The following is an 18469-nucleotide window of genomic DNA, read 5'->3' on the forward strand; positions in this document are numbered from 1 at the left end:
GCAAGGTTGTACTCCTTGGTAATCACAAAGCTGCTTGCATTTGACTAGATGCACAATTGAGCAAGCTTTATGTTGAAGGCAAGGTTTTGTATATTGTTTAATAGATGTGACATGGATCTACATCATGTGCTAGATCTTGAAGTTGCTTGTGTTGTGTTACATAATAATTTCATATGCCATAGTGATGCTTTTGACATGAAATGGGTACGTGAGGTTGAGGCAAGATTGCAACGTGGGAGATCCATGGAAGAGTATCAAAGAGTAATAACAAGCACAATTGTTGAGATACAAGTAATTCATCCCATACAAGCCAAATACATAATTGAGCGAGCATAAAGAGATGCTAAAGGTGGTGGTGGAGCTATACGGAATGGCATTGGTTTCGAGGCTGATTAGCCCAACAGTATTGCAAAATCTATGTAAAAGAAAATGCAATGAGAAAGTACATCAACTCTTTGGTGACAACATTTTGGAAATGGATGTATCATGATCATTAAAAAATGTGTTACTTCATGTATTTCTCAACTATGGTCTTTGTTAGTTGATGTACTCTCTTTTTCTGAATCATTTTTGTGATAAGAGTTCGTTACATATTTTTCTAGCTTGAAAGTTATCATGTGACTTATTAATAAGCTTGCTTTTCAATTCTTCACAAATTGCACACATATATCAAATAAAAAATCTTGTTTGTTGAATGTTTCACTACCATTGTGTGAACATAAGGGCAATGGAACATTGAAAAAGTCTATTTTGCTTATCTTGTGTGAACTTAAGTCAGATGGCATGGACACTTTTGGATCATAGCCCCCTTAGAAATGCATTTCCTAATCATTAACTTCCATTGTCGTCTATGAACCTAAGCCTTGGGCGGGTTTCATAGAAGTCCATATGACTTTGGTGTACATGAGTTTGAGTTGACCTATCATGCATAGAGGCATTCAGAATGTTGTATGCATGAAAAAAATGATTGACATATCCATGCCACCTAGGCAAATTTTTTACAATCAAATTTGCTAGTAGAATTTGAACTCATAGGTTGCATGACACATGGAAGCTAAACTTTCATTGAGCCAATCATGTTTTGGCGAAATCTATTCGAATTGCAAAGTTTGATTTACATCACTTTGGCGTTTATGAAAACATAATATTTGTTTTAAAAAAGGGCATCTAGTTCGTCTTGAGTTTGGACTAATGTGCACTAGGCCTTAGGTTCCCATGAGGAAATATTTGGGTGTTGGCTTCCCTATGATGTCACTAATGTGGTAAGCCAATGTTGTAATGGTGTAGGGTAGATGGGCCAATGGATTGGCACCTACAAAGAGGCAAGGTGGTCTTCCTCCATGAGAGCTCAAATGCTAATTTCTTACACCGAGTGCAATTGCACAAACCCCCTCGACATCCTAAAAATATATATTTCACATTTGATCCACTCTCACACCCAATCAAAGCAAAAAAGGGAAAAAACGTTGTTGATAAATAGCCATCAATAACGTGACTGCGAGAAGCTTGGAAAAAAATGCAAGATAGAGCCAAAAGATTGGTGGTGAATTTAATCGTGCATAGCCAATCAAAAGGCTCATTTGCCTTCATGCTACCCACTTAAACCCTTCACTCCTACCATGTTATGGGATCTCGACTACTTTTTAAAATTATTACTCTTTTGGGGTTCCCCAAGTTATAGGCCCCTATATGGTTAAAGATACTATCTCATAACTTTGGTTCCATAATTTGAAGTTATGATTGTGTCTAGTGTATCATTAGCTAACAATCCAATTTCAGTGGTCATAGTTGCTTAGGAGGAGACCCGAATCACTTAAAGATTTTCAGTCTTTTGCTCTAACCAACTAAGATACCTAAACTGGTACATGAATGGTAGATAAACCATTGATATTATTATCTAAGATTACTCAACAAAGCATGTATTAATGATTAAAGCTAGCCTAATAGGTTATGAAATTAGTTTGTGAAAAGGACTTTAAACTAGGATCTAGATAGCTCCAGGTTGGGTATTGGCTTCCCCAATGATGTCACCAGTGGGAAGCCACTGTCGAATCTAGATTGGTCGAGGTCACAACTTACCGGCCAACCACTAGATTGCTGCCAGCCCACCAAATGTAAAGTGCAATCATGAAAGGGCATATGTTCTGAATTTTAATGTGAAGCTGCTGCTGGCGGATCTGTTTGCCTGGTCTCGGGAGGGAGACCGATCTGTCTGGTCTGATAGAGAGAGAGAGAGAGGAGGTCGCGATCGCCATAGCTGCTCCGTTCCTGCAGATCGTCCTGTTGTCTTCATCGCATCTCAGCTCGCTACAGGTAACAGATCGCGTGCGACAGAACAGGGAAAACAGATTTCTTCTCCACCTCAGCGAGAGGTGCGGCGGTAGAGAGAGAGAGAGAGAGAGAGAGAGAGAGAGAGAGAGAGAGAGAGAGAGAGAGAGAGGATGAGTTCGCGCAGATCGGAGAATACGCAGAGGGCAGCTGCACCTCTGGCGAGCTATGAGTTCGACTTTGGATTGGGCTCTGCATTCAACAACAGATCCTCTTCCAACTCTCTCAACGCCCAGAAGCAGCAGCGTCCCCCTTCTTCTTCCTACTCTTCTTTCTCGGGGGGAGGGGGAGCAGGAGCAGGGGATGCTGCAAGAACAGGTGGTGGGAATGCCAAGCCTGCGTACGTGTACTCTTCATCGACATCAGCCTCCTACTCGTCATCTCCAGCTGCTGCAGCATGGTCCTCCCAGAATGCCAGCCTCAATGCCCCAATGCGCTCCATGGTCGGTGACATCTCTGGCAAGAGCTGGGCATCCATGCCTGCTCCACCCCCCCAGAACACGAGTACCACGGAGAAATCTGGCCTGGTTGGGGGCCTAAGCCGCGGTGCCACACCTGATCTGTTTGGTGATCTTCTCATAGGGTCAATGAGCAGGTCCTCCGCCCCTATAAAGCATGCCTCACCATCAGTTTCCTTTAACATGGATAGCATGATGGCCTCTCTACCCAGAGGAGCGGCAATGAAGGATGCCATGAAAGCGAAAAGTGCTGATCCCTTGTCATCCTCCGAAATGGGGGATTTTATCTCTGGAAGCACAAGCATAAGTGCCACTGCTGCTGGTACAGCTACCTCTTCACAATCCAAGGACACTTGGAGCACATTTGCTTCTGGACCACCGCCTCCTGTGAAACAGGTCACCAAGGGAAATGAAGATCCTTTTGGTGATTTTCAGGCAGCTCCAACTGGGAAGCCTGCAACTGTCAGGAGCACTCCCCAGGATCCATTTGCAGCTTCTTCCCAAGTTAATGTGGATCTATTCAGTAGTTTCAGTAATCCGTCAGGATCAAATTCTACTGATTTTTTCAGTGTTCCACCCCAAGCAGGCTCCAGTAATGCAACACAGAAAGTGGATAGTAATGCAGATCCGTTCTCTTTCTTAAATGTAAGCAAAAGCAGTACACCCACACGGCACAATTCAAATGGATCAAATGCTGCAGATCCCTTTTCTTCTCTTCTCGGCAGCAGTGTGTACTCAAATGCTGCAGCGGATGTGTTTGCCTCCAGATCATCAAAAATAGAGGACCCGATTGATAAACTCTTCTCATCTACGAAACCTGAGACTGCTGTTTCTTCTCAAAACTTTGAGACATTAGCAGATGATTGGGGCATGGAAGCAGATTTTGGGGGGGAAGAGACTGGCAATACAACAGAGCTGGAAGGTCTTCCTCCTCCTCCTCCAGGTGTTTCTGCTATGCTGGCAAAACAGAAGGGACTAGAGAACTACAAGCAAGGTCAATTTGCAGATGCGATTAAATGGTTGTCATGGGCAGAAATGCTACTGGATAACAGTGGAGATAATTCTATGGTGATAGAGGTGTTGAGTTGTAGGGCTTCTTGTCTAAAGGAAGCTGGGGAATACAAGAAAGCGATCGCCGACTGTAGCAAGGTAATATCTTTCCATTTGGCACAAGTTTTTAAGGTTGGACCTTTTTCCAGTATTGAGTATCAGAAACTAAATAGCAATCTGACCTGGTGCTAATCATTGTTTGGTGTGGTCCCATCATCTAAGCATTTGGAATGAAAGTATATGGTTTCAAGAGAGATGATGACAGGTGGAATTGTTGAGCTAGCCTTTCATAAGGAAGGTACTCCTTTTAGTTTTATGTGGAGGGTATCGCAGTTATAAAAATATGTTATTCATAAACAATAAAAGCAGTCAATCTGCAATGGCTGGAGGATCAATGATAATGGTGTAAATGAATGTCCAACTTTAATGTGATGCGAATTTCACCATTCATGTATCCACGAAGATGCTTTGTTGACTTAGCTGAAACATGTATCACATTACGGGCATAATATTGCATTACACAATGCATGCAGTACAGAGGACTTAAGTTTTAAGCTTGTTCTTGGAGCACAACCACCCTCAAAGATACCGTGCTGAATGAGGAAGGAGTAACTTGAGCATAGATCAAGGACCTCTTAGAGCAGGGACTGGTTCAGGTCCTCTCTGTAAAAAATCAGTATGGCAAACACAGAGAAACATAAAATGTCCCATGACATGATGAACACAATTCATGGAATGCTCAAGGACAATGAGTTTGTTGAAGATAGCACAGTCATCGACTGCAGGTACCTATCCTTATGTTTGGACCAGGATCTTGAATTTATGGATCACTTCTACAACTTTATTGCTTGTAGAGCCTTTCTCAGTGGAGATTGAGGCTTCTTGATGACACTTCTTGGATGGTATTGTGTGACATTAATGTGACATTAAAGTGATATTTAATGTGACATTAAGGTCACAAATATTGAATGTGACATTAAAGTGTCATTTAATGTGACATTAAGGTAAATCAAGGGGAACACGCACGTGGATGACCGTCCGGGCTCTTGGGTGCCCGAACGGGGTTAAGGGGGGCCTAGAACTAAAGAGAGTCCAAGAATAGTAGGACTCACCAAGGTTTGACGGCTGGCAATTGGATCACGATGGTTTGGCCAGCAATATACTAGGCAAGGTTGGGAGGTGAAAGAAAACACTCGTGCTCATTTATCATGACGGTTTTCTTCTGGCTTCATCGTCTTCTTCTGGGTCATCTGTCATTGGTATCTCTGAGGATGTTCAACAAGGAAATGGAGCATTAGGGGTTGCTCAAACTAGATTCAAGTGGAAGAATTTTACCATTGATAATGGTTATTTACTCTACAAAGGTAGGATATGTGTCTCGAAAGATATAGAAATAAGGCGCCAGATACTCTTTGAGTGTCATGATACCCCTAGTGCGAGACATCCAGGAGTTAATAAGACTTATAGTCTTATTAAAAGGCAGTTCTATTGGCCTGGAATGAATAAGGACGTCCTTGACTATGTAGTCAAATGTAATAAATGCCAAGTTAATAAAGCTGAAAGATTAAAAATGGGAGGACTTCTCCATCCACTAGAGATTCCTTCGGGAAAATGGGAGAGTATCTCCATGGACTTTATTGTTGCTTTATCTAGAACATAGAGGGGGCACGACTTTGTGTGGGTGATTGTGGATAGGTTAACCAAAATGGCTAGGTTCATTCCAACTTCAACTGATGTTAAAACACCAGAATTGGCTAGACTGTTCGTAGAGAACATATACCGATTGTATGGCCTTCCGGCAAATATAGTTTCTGATCGCGATAGAAAATTTGATAGCCAATTTTTGCGCGCGGTATTTAGGAAATTGGATACTAAACTTAGCACGAGTACGGCGGATCACCTGCAAACAGATGGGCAAACTGAAAGGGTTAACCAAATTCTTGAAGATATGCTTAGGGCATATGTAAGTAAAAGGCAAACTAATTGGGAAGAGTATTTACCGATAGCAAAGTTTGCATATAACAGTGCCAAGCACTCTTCCACTGGATATAGTCCATTTATGTTAATGTATGGGTTTCAGCCCAGAGCTCCTTTTGCAGTAGGACTGCAGAAGGAAAAGGTTCAGGCAGCTAAAGACTTTTTGGAGGATATGAATAGTATGTTAAAATTTGCTCAAGAAAATATTAAAAAAGCTCAAAACCGAGCTAGAGCATATGCAGCCTCTCACCGAAGAGACATCTCCTTTGAAGAAGGAGAATTGGTCTATCTTAAGATGCCTGAACAAACTAAAACTATGAAAAAGGGGCAATGTCCAAAGCTTTCACCAAGGTATTGTGGTCCTTTCATAATACTTAAAAAGGTGGGAGAATTGGCTTACAAGCTCCAACTACCCTCCTGGTAGTAAAATACATCCAGTTTTTCATGTAAGTAAATTAAGGAAGAATCTGGGTGATTTGGATAATCTAATCTTAAATGATGACATTGAGGAGCTGTTCAATGACCAATCTAATCCACATGAACCAGAAAGAATATTAAATGTTCGTAATAGACGAACAAGGAATACTATTTATCAAGAATGTTTGGTTAAGTGGAAAGATTGTTCAGAAGAAAGCTCAACATGGGAGCGAGTAAGTACTTTAAAGAAAAGGTTTCCCGATTTACAGTTAGACCTTCCAAGTATTGTTTTCGAGGACGAAACCGATTCTTAAGGGGAAGGAAATGTGACATTAAAGTGATATTTAATGTGACATTAAGGTCACAAACATTGAATGTGACATTAAAGTGACATTAAGGTAAATCAAGGGGAACACGCACGAGGATGACCGTCCGGGCTCTTGGGCGCCCGAACGGGGTTAAGGGGAGCCTAGAACTAAAGAGAGTCCAAGAATAGTAGGACTCGCCAAGGTTTGACGGCTGGCAATTGGATCACGATGGTCTGGCCAGCAATATACTAGGCAAGGTTGGGAGGTGAAAGAAAACACTGGTGCTCATTCATTACGACAGCTTTCTTCTGGCTTCATCGTCTTCTTCTGGGTCATCTGTCATATTGGTTGTGGTCTACCTGTGTTATACTAGTGATCTGCTGCCTTGCTTCATTGGTGATGATGATTGTGCAGTTGGATTAGTGATGGTGATCTCTTTAGAGAGGGCCAGTGTGTTCTCTTTTGGCATGGCTAATTCTGTTTAGATGGTGGACAGATTGCTGCTATATCAACCTATGACTCCTTTGTCTGACTTGGATGCCTTGTCAGCACATCATGTCATGGTGGCTTCGGTTATAGAGAGAGGGGCATGTCTCCTATGGCATGTTCATGCATGTTGAAACAGCTGGTGCTAGTGCAAGTGTTCTTCCTTGGTCTCCTCTACAATGACTGTGATTCTCCTTTGGTGGATTTCATGGCTGGAGGGATGCTTGTCTTGCAGTAGTGGAGTGAGTCTTCTTGTGTTTTTGGGCCAAAGAGTGTCAAAATGGTGCGAAGCAACGGAAGCAAAGAGACAAAGCTGATAGAACTTGTGTAAACACAAAGGCTGAAGGCAAAGCAATAACAAGTAAACTTGAAGAGAATGAATTTGTGAAATGGAATTCATATACCAAGACTTAAGAGTGCATACAAAGTCACAGGTTGTGGCAATCGGCAGAGTGCCGTAGTCGCCCTCTCCAGTAGGTAGCAGTGTGCTTGTATAAATTAATGACATGCGATGAAGGAGAGTGAGCCAATATATAGGCTGAATAAATACAATAAAATGGGTATGCTGGCCAGTATTAAGTGTGGCCACAAATCAGGTTGGTCAGCAGTAGATGCATTTTCTGTAGAAAAGAAACGCCCTTTGATTATGAGCCATGTCACCCAAAATATGTACAATGCTACCACCCTTTCTCAAATCACGGGTGAGCAATATAATAAAATGTATAGTGACAAATGATGTACCATAGTACATACAACAATGACAATCAAATAGGACCATGGATATCTAAGTATTGGGTGATCAAGCCACCATCAAGATGCCTCAAAAAGACATTGATATTGATGTTGATCATGTCAATCCTTGACCATAGAGAGTAGAAATATTGAATCTCGATGTTAGTCATGAATTAGTGCTTGGAATAGATTGCCAAATTGTCCCCTTGTGAGAATAGACTAGAAGCAAAAATTGCTTTGTGTCAAACATTTCATCATGAACCTGAAAGACAGACCGACTCTGGTATTTAGATTTGCAAGACTTAGTTAGTGCATGTAGAAATCCATGTTCAAGGTCCACTAAAACATACACACGGATGAGGCTTGTAGACCCCACTATAAAGAAATGCCCTAACACAAACACAAATACAATCATATGAAAAGCACAAATTGATAATAAAACATGGTTAGGGTTAGGGTAACTCAAAGACAATGAAGACAATGAATAATCTGAAATGAATGACTACTAAATATATAATGCTCAATGCAGCAAACACACTATGCAATGAATGAATATTGAACCTCGAACTCTCGTGTCTCAAGGACCGAGGCAAAGATAATGAGCTAGAGAGTGTGTTGTACATTGACAGATCCCGAAATGCAGCAAGGTAGTCTCCAAATACATCTAGTAGCAACAAATGTAGTAGTGTGGATACTCAATCTTTGTCAGACAAGTAGAGGCAAGAGAACTAGTAAATGCAATTCTGGATGATGACATGGCAGCTTCGAGGAGTACAAGAACAACAAAATGCAAGTTTCTTGATGATCACGAGTAGGTGATAGTTGGTCAACAATAGAAGATATCAAAATGCAACTAGTTGGGTAGTCACCCACAATAGGCGATAGCTATAGGACAAGTGCCATGCGTAGAAACATGTCGCCAATAGCAAGTGCAAACCTTGGGATTGATTGATGGCAAGTGACAAGTGGTATGGGCAAGGAGGGATGGTAGATAGGTATTAGATGGTAGGAGATAATGATAGGCAGCTTTGGTTAAGATATTCTCTAGGAATGGGGTGTGGACAATGAGGCTATGGCACTTGCAATTTGCAAAAACGAGATTAGGTTGAGTGGGAGGGTAGCTTGTCTATTTGTAGAAAGTTTGGGGCCTCCCAAATTAGGGTTTACATGTAGGACACTGAAACTCTCTTACACCACAATGTTTAAATTCATTAATTATTGAGTTTTGGGGTTGCTTAATTAATGTTATTGATTTTTTAAAGCTCAACACCATATACCAATGCCACATCAACGATCCAATCAGCTGATGGTAGCAGGTAGCATTTGCCAAAGGAGAGTCTGAGTGTGAAGTGGCCTTTCAGTTCGGATCCATAGGAGTAGAAATGGACTGACAATCCTCCATCTCAAAAGTCACCAAGAGCTCTTGTACATATCTCAACTGAGAGATAAAAATCCCCCTCTTGAGTCTAATAAATCTCATGGCCTAAAAATAAATGGAGAAGTCCTAAATCTGTCATCTTGAACTTCTAATGTAATGATGCCTTCATCCTTGTGATCTTCTGGGCATGGTCACTTGTAACAATCAAGTCATCAACATACAAAACAAACAACATACGACCACCTTTGAAAGTATCCACATAGAGTTGCGGATCGGCCTTAGAGCGCCGATATCCCAACTTTGCTTGAGAAGAAACGAGTCGATCTTCTCATTTCAAGTATGCGGAGCTTGCTTCAGGCCATACAAGGCCTTCTTCAACTTGTAAACCTGTCCATTTGAGGAACCAAAGCCAAGAGGCTGGTCTACATAGATCTTCTTGAAATCATTGTTCAAGAAGGTTGACTTCATATCCAACTAAAAGACGGGCCGTCTCCTATGACCAGCCAAGGCAAGAACAACACGGATCGTCGCCATGCGAGCAGTGGGGGCAAAAATATCATGGAAATCAATGTTTGGGCGTTGAGCAAAGACTTTAGCAACAAGGCGGGCCTTGTGCTTGTCCAAAGAGCCATCACTATGGTACTTGGTCTTGAAGACCCATTTGACACCAATCATCTTCTCATGAGAGGGACAAGACACAAGGTACCGAGTGCCATTCCGCTCAATAGCCTCCAACTCAGCTTCCATCGCTTTTCGCCAATGGTGAGATTGTAAAGCATCCTTCACAGAGGTAGGCTCTCTATCCTGCATAACATGGGACATCAAACAATAGTTAGAGTAAACAAGCTCCATAGAATGTGCTTGGTTCCTGCCGCGGTCCATCTTGCCACTCCTCAAAGACCCCCTCGATCCTTGAATCTTGGAGTGTCATGGGCTCAACGAGGAGGTAGGATCTTACCTTGGCGGCGCTTGCCATTTGCTGAAGTTTCTGGAAGGTCTATCGATGATGGAGGAGCAATTGGTGACTTTGGTGGTTGGGAACTAAGCTCCTCATCCGAATAAGAGTCCTCAAGAGTCATAAGCTCTAGAGGAACAATTGTTGGGGCTCAGCTATCGCCAGGATCTCCAAGAACAAGGTGGTCCTCACTCCCCTCTGGGGTTGGAACCTCCATGAACCGAACATCATGGCTTGTGTAGACATCTTGCTTAACAGAATCATACAATTGGTAGCCTTGAGACTGCGAGCTATAGCCCACAAATACCTGTCTTTTGGAAGTCGCTTCAAATTTGTCACACTGTGTCTTCGGGATGTGAACATAGGCATCACACCCAAAGACCTTGAAATAAGAAACATCAGGCTTTGACCCAAAGTATGCCTCATAAGGAGTCATACCAACAACGGAAGTAGGGGAACGATTAAGGATGCGAATAGTAGTAGCCACAGCCTTGTCCCATAGACACTGAGGTGTTTGACAATGCTCCAGCATGGTACGGGCCATTTTGATCACATTGATTGTTCCGCTGCAAGATGCCATTCTCTTGAGGGGTGTTTGTATTGGCAAACTCTTGGTGAATACCACGATTTGCACAAAAACAAGCAAACTCATTAGAAACAAACTCTCCGCCCTTATCCGATCGTAACGTTTTCAGTTTCCGTCCCAATCGGTTCTCCTCAAAGAGCAACCAATCCTTAAAGTTGGAGAAAGCCTTTGACTTCAGCCTCAAGAAATAGGCCCATGTCATCTTGCTGTAATCATTCACAATTAGCTTGAAATACAAGCTTCCTCTAAGGGACTCTGTCCTTATGGGTCCACAAAGATCGGTAGAAACAAGCTCCAAGGGTGTTGAAGACCACCTCGAAGCCTTGTTGGGAACAACATCACGAGTTTGCTTTCCACGGATGTAGGATACACAAGGCTGCTGCATCACCACAATATCCGGCAAACAAACTGGCCCTTAGACACCTTTTGAAAGTAATCACAATTGAGATGGCCAAACCGAGCATGCCAAAGTTCGAACTGAGTTTGAGAGGTAAGAAGAAGACCGCAACTTATAGACTCCATTCTCCTCATAACCTAAAGAAAGAACCTATCTCGATCCTCGATCAAGAATTCGAAAAGAATCCACATCAAATTCGACCAAAAGGTGGAGGGCACTAATCGTGTGCTCCAAGAGAAGATGATATCCCAAAGCCGGCACATAAAGTACCTCAAATGCATGGGCACCACGATGTCCATGTGGAATAAGATGCATGTTGCCCCTTCCCTGAATAGGAATAGACGAACTATCACCAATGAAAATCTGACCACAGAAAGGCCGCAAATGAGCAACATCTGTCGAAGGAGTCGTGTGCCAGGAGACACCATTGTTAACAATCCACTCCCGAGTGAATGGGGTTGTTGACGTAGCATCAAAAGCCGTCAGAGTTGAATCCTCAACCACCTCCAAATGGAGTAAAGCAATTGATGAAGGAGCAGCCACCGCTCCGAAATCCTTTGAAGATTTCTCCTTCTTCTCCTTGTTGGGGCAATCCTTCTTCCAATGACTTGTTTTGCCACAAATATGACAAGTAGACTCCTTGTCTTTGTCTTTCTTAGATTTTTCCTCCTTCTTTTAGTCCTTCCCCTTCTCCTGAGAGGATTGACCAACCAAGGCCTCAGTTTTCGAAGCATTGGTTTCTTTCAGCTGCTTCTCTTGGTCCAAGAGCATAGGAACCAACTCTTCCCATCGAAGAGTCTCAGAGTCCCCTGAAGCAATCAAGGTAGAATAAAAACCACTGAAGCGAGGCGGTTGCTGTGAAAGGAGAGTTATCGCCATGTCTTTAAAAGTAATCACCTTCTCTGCGTTTTGAACTTGCATCTAAAGTTGCCTTAGCTTGTTGATATGCTCCCGCATGGATGATGACTTGTTGACACTCATGGTCCATATTTGCACTTCTTAAGAAACTTGCTTCATGACGATCATCCGATTATACATTTGATCCAACTCCAGCCATATCTCCCAGGCCACCCTCGAATGCTCTATATGAGAGATAATAACTGTAGTACAGGGGAAAAATAAAAATGAGCGAATGCGAGCATTGAGCTTATCCCAATGTGCCGGAGCCTTTGCCAACTCCACCTTCTCACTGGAAGAGAGTTTGGACTTGTTGCGCGGAGGACGATGGATAGTCTCCATAACAAGCTTTGCCAAATCATAGGACTCCAATATGGCAAGCATCATGACCTGCCAGATGCGGTAGTTCTCACCATTGAGCTTTTGATTTGAAGGAAGAGCCGGTAGGACATGCACCTTTTGGTCCATAATCACTTGAAACTCTGTCTCGGCCTCAAAAGACATCTTCACCTACAGTGCCTGCACAAAACACAAAGAGCAGCCCCCTTTGATTGTGAAAATACAGCTTGCTAGGGCTATGATTCTCTTGTCCCACTCCTTCTTCACCTGCCGAAGGCGATGAAAAGGTAAAATCTGCACTGGAAGGCCCAAAACACAGCCTTCTTCCTTCTCTAACAGCAAAAAACAGAAGCGGCTTCAGCAAATCTTCTCTTTTCTCGCATGTCTACACTCGCCTCAACCTTGTTCTGATGCGCAGCCCACTTGCTCGCACTTGAACGCTAAAAACGCAGCCTTGTGTCGCGTTGAAATCTCCTCTTCAGATGGGTCCACCCTAGGTGAGGTCCTTCAGTGCTCTGATACCATGTCAGAGTGAAGCAATGCGGAAGAGAATGACCAAGACAAAGAGTGAATAGAGAGAGAGAGAGAGAGAGAGAGAGAGAGAGAGAGAGAGAGAGAGAGAGAGAGAGAGAAACACAAAATCTGAACAGTGAAGAATGCTGTATAAGGATGCAGAATTATACACGGGTGCAAAGAGAATATCTGCGTATGTCTCCACCTCGAAGATCTCAGTATTTGTCAGCCCTGAGGGTAGTCTCCACGGTCTGTAGCTTGGAATATGTGGGACACAACTAGTTGAGACTATTGGAGAAAAAGCCTATAAATAGGCTGAAAGTAATGGCAAAAAAAAATACAGGTTGGTTGCAACTAATACAGCTGACTGCTGCAGTCCGACTACAGGCCACGTGGCACTTGGCTGATTGCCTGCCATATGGTGCCTGCTTGTTTGGGAGATGACTAGCTAACACCTAGGTCTGCAAAGGTCGGTGTGAACCAACTCAAGCGGTGTAGAAGCCCTCCAAGTAGCAATCTGTTGTTGAGGTTGCCTATTCCGCTTGCCCTCAAGCAACTGGGGTGAAAATAAGCAAGAGGGGAGAGAGATGAAGCACTTAAGAGCACACATACAAAATCAATGGAGACTTGAGAGCGCAGAGAGATATTATTATTATTCTTTCTTCTTCTTCCACCCAAAAGAACTAAGTTTACAACATGATAAAAAACTAATATGAAAGTACGTCGTATGTACATGCGGTCACTAAGTGTGAACATGCTAGAATGTTACCCTTTGCTTTATGGGCTAATAGGACCACTCATATGTAGTTACAGGGTATATGCCTCGTGAATTAATGTATGGACAGCAACTAATCATGCCTGTTGAGGAGACTAGTGCTACCTGGAGTGTGTTACCATGGGAAGAGGGTTTGAAAAGAGAAGAGTCGTTGGTCCTACGTATTAGATAGTTAGAAAGAAGGCTTGAAGATATTGAGACAACCATGAAAAAGCTGAAGACTGCAAGGATCAATAACAAGAAGAGATTTGATAAGCGACATAGACTTTGACCACGAGCTATACAGGATGGGGATTGGGTGCTGGTTTATGACGGCAGTTTGGAAAATTAGCATAGTGCCAGTCGGAAGATGGCAAAGTGGTGGTTTGGTCCATATGTGGTAAGGTTTGTTTTTGACAATGCTACCTATACATTAAATGAGATGGATGGGACAGCTCTAAGGATTCAAGTGTTAGCAGAGTATTTGTCAGCTTGTGTGAGTCTGAGCTTGATTTGGGCTGGGCATTTTTATTAGGTATTTTAGGTATTTTCTGGTGTGGCATTTTATGCCATCGGAGCATTTTTATGCACCAGTCGGCCAGCATTAATGCTGTCCGACTAGCATTATTGCTCCCCACTTTTTCAGCCTATTTATACTCAGTGCTCCTCCTCAGTTAGTATCATCATCATCATCATCATCATCTTCACCATCTGCAGACTCTGTGGAGAGAGGAGCCAGTGCCAGTGCTAGTGCCCACGCAGCTAGTGACTCACTGTTGTATGCGACTGTCTCATGTTCAGATATATGGATTCCATTTCCCGTGCATACATCTGAGTTCTCATCTGTATTGTGTTCTTTTCTCTTTTTGTCTTGTGTTTTAGCAGTTTATTTCAGCACATGTTTATGCTTTCACCGCTGCTCCACTTCTGATATGGTATCAGTTTTTAGGATTTGTGTTTCTGTTGTGTTTAATTGCTGATTTCAGGACTGTTTTGTACCCCTGCTGATCAGACGACTGCTGTCGCAGCCAGGCGACCTGTTTTGGGGCTGTTTTCAGCCTGCGTTTTTTGTAGTCTTGCCATCGCCTGCTACCTACGCACCCTCTGCTGCCTGTGTTTTTCATCTGCAGCTGTTGGCGACAGTTTTCTACCTGTTTTTCTGCAGTTTACAGCCTGCGTTTTTGCTGATTCAGCATCTCTCGTGGCTAGATGACTGTTAATTCAGGCCGTTTTCGCTGTTTTTGACAGTTTTTGACTGATTTTTTGACTTTCTGCAGCAGATTTTGTCTTCTCTTGATCAGCTTTTGGGTTATATTGCATGTGAACTCTCATTTTCTGCAGTCTGTGCTTGTGTTTTGGCTGTGTTTCCTCTCTAACTTCCATCTCTTCTCTACTTCTCTTCTTATCCTCTTCATATGGCTCCTCCTTGCACTTCCACTGTGATGATAAGTTACATGGACCTGATTATCTCACATGGAGTGCTGTCATGAAAGCTTGGTTTGTGCAGAAGTGGTTATGGTACATCGTCTGCGGAGCCACTCCTCGTCCTCTCCGTCCTTTTCCTCTTCCTGAAGCTTTGATGAGGACAACCATGAGGAAGCGGTGCTCACATGGGACTCGGACGATGCCCGTGCTTACTCGGCGTTGCTTCGGTGTATTTCTAAAGCGGTCTTACCGGCGGTTACCTCCTGTAGGACATCTCCTGAAGTATGGCAGAAGTTGCAGCAGATGTACAAGGCACCTTCCACCATGCGGGCAGTCACACTTTATGGCCAGCTCCAACAGATGAAGTTTGAGCCGAAAGATACTATTCAGTCTTTTTTTTTCTTCGTGTTACGCAGGTACAGGACCAGCTTCGGCACATGCAGTTTGCTCTTCCCGAGGCGCATCTCGTCGGGACGGTCCTCTACAAGCTCCCCCCGGAGTTTGATGGAGTAGCCAATGCTTTGCAGGCGCAGACATCATCGACTCTTGTCAGTTTTACACACATGACCTCGATGCTTCTTGAGCATGAGATATCCTTGAGATTACAGGGACGGCTTCCGGCTCATTATGGAGGCGAAGCTTATGTAGCTTTAGAGAGGGGTGACGGGAAGAAGAAGTCGAAGGCCTAGTGCTACCACTGTGGTAAGAAGAGACATTTGCGGAAGGACTGTAAGAAGTTAGTGGCTTCCAGGAAGGAGCAAAAGACGAAGCGGGATGTTGACTCTACCGATGAGTCCTCTCCTTCATCAGACTCCGACTCCGATCCTCCGACCAAGGTGAAGTCCAAGGCGCGGAAGGGATCCTCTTCTTCGGATCGCGGGAAGGGCTTGGTGGCCCCTTCCTCAGCTGCTTTCTAGTGGTGGTGATGAGGTCATCCCTCACGACTCTCTTGTGCCAGAGAGGGAGTGTGAGCGGGTGTTCAGATGGGGCAGCCGCGCCTCATCTATACTTTTATACAGGTGCTCAGGTTCCAGAGAGGGACGTCCCTGACGCATCGATTTCGGTCTGGCGGAATTCAATCCTGGAGCTGGGATTGACATCTAGGTTCATGATGAGCTGGTAATCTGACAAAAAGTGGGAGGCTTTCGTCTGGAGCTCACATGAGGGGACACTTTGGTGGTCTAGCCAAAGGTGGGGAATCCATGGTCACCTATGTTCGGGGGCATTTTTGACAGGATGGTCTTGTATGCTACTGCGAGACATTGGTGATGGATACAGAGACATGCTATGATCTTCTCTATTTTCAGGTGTTTGGTACGATCGACATCGACATCAGGTTCTCTCCGAGGCACCTTGGTGGCGGCTTGATCACCCACTGCTTGGGTATCCATGGTTCTACTTGGTGGTTCTATGTTGTATAGTTTCTGATCCCTTTTCATTGTACTATTGTATTGTATCAGATCACCCATGATCTGAGAGAGGGTGTTAGCAGAGTATTTGTCAGCTCATGTGTGAGTCTGAGCTTGATCTGGGTTGGGCATTTTTATTAGGTATTTTAGGTATTTTCTGGTGTGGCATTTTATGCCAGCGGAGCATTTTTATGCACCAGTCGGCCAGCATTAATGCTGTCCAACCAGCATTATTGCTCCCCACTTTTTCAGCCTATTTATACTCAGTGCTCCTCCTCAGTCGTATCATCATCATTATCATCATCATCTTCACCATCTGCAAACTCTGTGGAGAGAGGAGCCAGTGCCAGTGCCAGTGCCAGTGCCCACGCAGCCAGTGACTCACTGTTGTATGCGACTGTCTCGTGTTCAGATATATGGATTCCATTTCCCGTGCATACATCTGAGTTCTCATCTGTATTGTGTTCTTTTCTCTTTTTGTCTTGTGTTTCAGCAGTTTATTTCAGCACATGTTTATGCTTTCACCGCTGCTCCACTTCTGACATCAAGTGGTTGGAAAACGTATCAAGCTCTTTAAACGTAGGGAGTCTTCAACATATGAATTAATGGAGTTGGATACTAAGCATGAATATGAGAATATGGAAGAAGAGATAGCAGAAGAAGTCATTGACATGGTAGAGGATACTTCTTTTGACACTGTAGATCCATAAGATTTTGGCACATGCCGGAGGATGTGTAGGTTAGGAGGGGGTGGATGTCATGGGATTTTATGTTTACAGTGTGAAAAATGGAGATGCTATGGATCATGTAGGTCTGCATACTTGGTCTACAAGAGCTTCAGGATAGGCTACAGTACATAATACAATGACCCTTTAAGCTCATTTTTTCTTGGAAGTCACTTAGTTGAGCAAGTCTACTAGGTTTGAGCACGGGACATGGTATATGCTCCTGTTAGTGGCTTACGTAACTCAAGTGTGTTTGTGTGAAACTTTGGTGTTGTGCGGGAGAGAACAGGGAGATCAGCTTGATTTGCACTGCAAATCACGGGCGTGGGTTGCAAGGAGAGAGCTGGACCATAGGTGGAGCTTCCAAGGGCATGCAACTGGAGCTCAACTCAAAAATGGGCAAGATGAAGGTAAAGTGTGTCTAATATATGCATTTTGGGGAGTGAGAAGTAGAGCTATGGTGCTGTCTTGAACTGGGAAGAACAGGGAATCCATGACCAGCAAGGTCTCTTCTTGTTTCATCTTCATTCTAAGGGCTTTTCTTGATGCTTGGAGCTTGGTTCTTGCTTTCCAGATCTAGTGTACCACTTGGAAAAGCCAAGGAGTGATTTTTCTTGGTCTATGGGCTGTTTTGGACTGTTCAAAACTGTCATAAACAGGACAGCCCACACAGTCCACTCAATTTGGGAGAGCTTGCAAGTGATTTAAGTGAATGTATGCATTGAATACGGTCCCTAAACAGCAGGGCAACCTTGGGCATTAATTAGAGAGGCTTATGATTGGATTTGTATGCATTTTGGAGCCTTGATTGAGGGCTGGAATACACTGTTATTGATAGGGCTGAAGTGCTTATTTAGCTTTGACGGGGATTTGACAGGAGCATTTGATATCTGTCTTGGTTGTAGTGGCTTCTACCACTACTAGTTTAAAGTTTTCATGTGATTTTGAGGTGAATACCTATAGCAGTCAATGGATGGCAGCAGCATGGATCATGGATTATGTTATGTCTTTGTGTATGAGCTGAGCTATTGTCTTAGTGTGTCTTGGGTTTCGACCCACCCTTATTTAAATGTATTTGGTCATGAGCTATGATTATGAGCTGATGTCTTCCATGTATTACAAGATGTTGAGATAACTTGATAGGCTTCACCTCTATCAGTTTTCTTCTACATCTTCTATTTCTTCAAACCCCTTCTCTTTCGTATATTCCTCTCCTTGAATCTCCCTTCACCCTACTGTCTCTTACCCTCGAGGTAGACTTTTGACTCCAAACGCTCTGACACCGTAAATAGAGAGAAGGTTAAAGCCCAAACTTGATACATAGAGGACTTTGGC

The 18469-nt window shown here is 43.4% G+C and overlaps 1 protein-coding gene across 1 annotated transcript in view; it reads left to right on the plus strand.

The window, feature by feature from the left end:
* The first annotated feature begins 2099 nt into the window (after positions 1-2099).
* Positions 2100-18469, plus strand: part of LOC148027734 (Tetratricopeptide repeat (TPR)-like superfamily protein) — a 29155-nt gene continuing 12785 nt past the window's right edge. Inside the window, exon 1 of the mRNA XM_087689430.1 lies at positions 2100-3935. Within this exon, the coding sequence (XP_087545556.1) occupies positions 2442-3935 (1494 nt within the window). The 5' untranslated portion in view covers positions 2100-2441. The remainder of the gene's footprint in view (positions 3936-18469) is intronic.

Source organism: Lygodium microphyllum, chromosome 12, assembly GCF_053477565.2.
Source record: "Lygodium microphyllum isolate KBCC chromosome 12, Lygodium_microphyllum_v1.1.10, whole genome shotgun sequence".
NCBI classification, from domain to species: domain Eukaryota; kingdom Viridiplantae; phylum Streptophyta; class Polypodiopsida; order Schizaeales; family Lygodiaceae; genus Lygodium; species Lygodium microphyllum.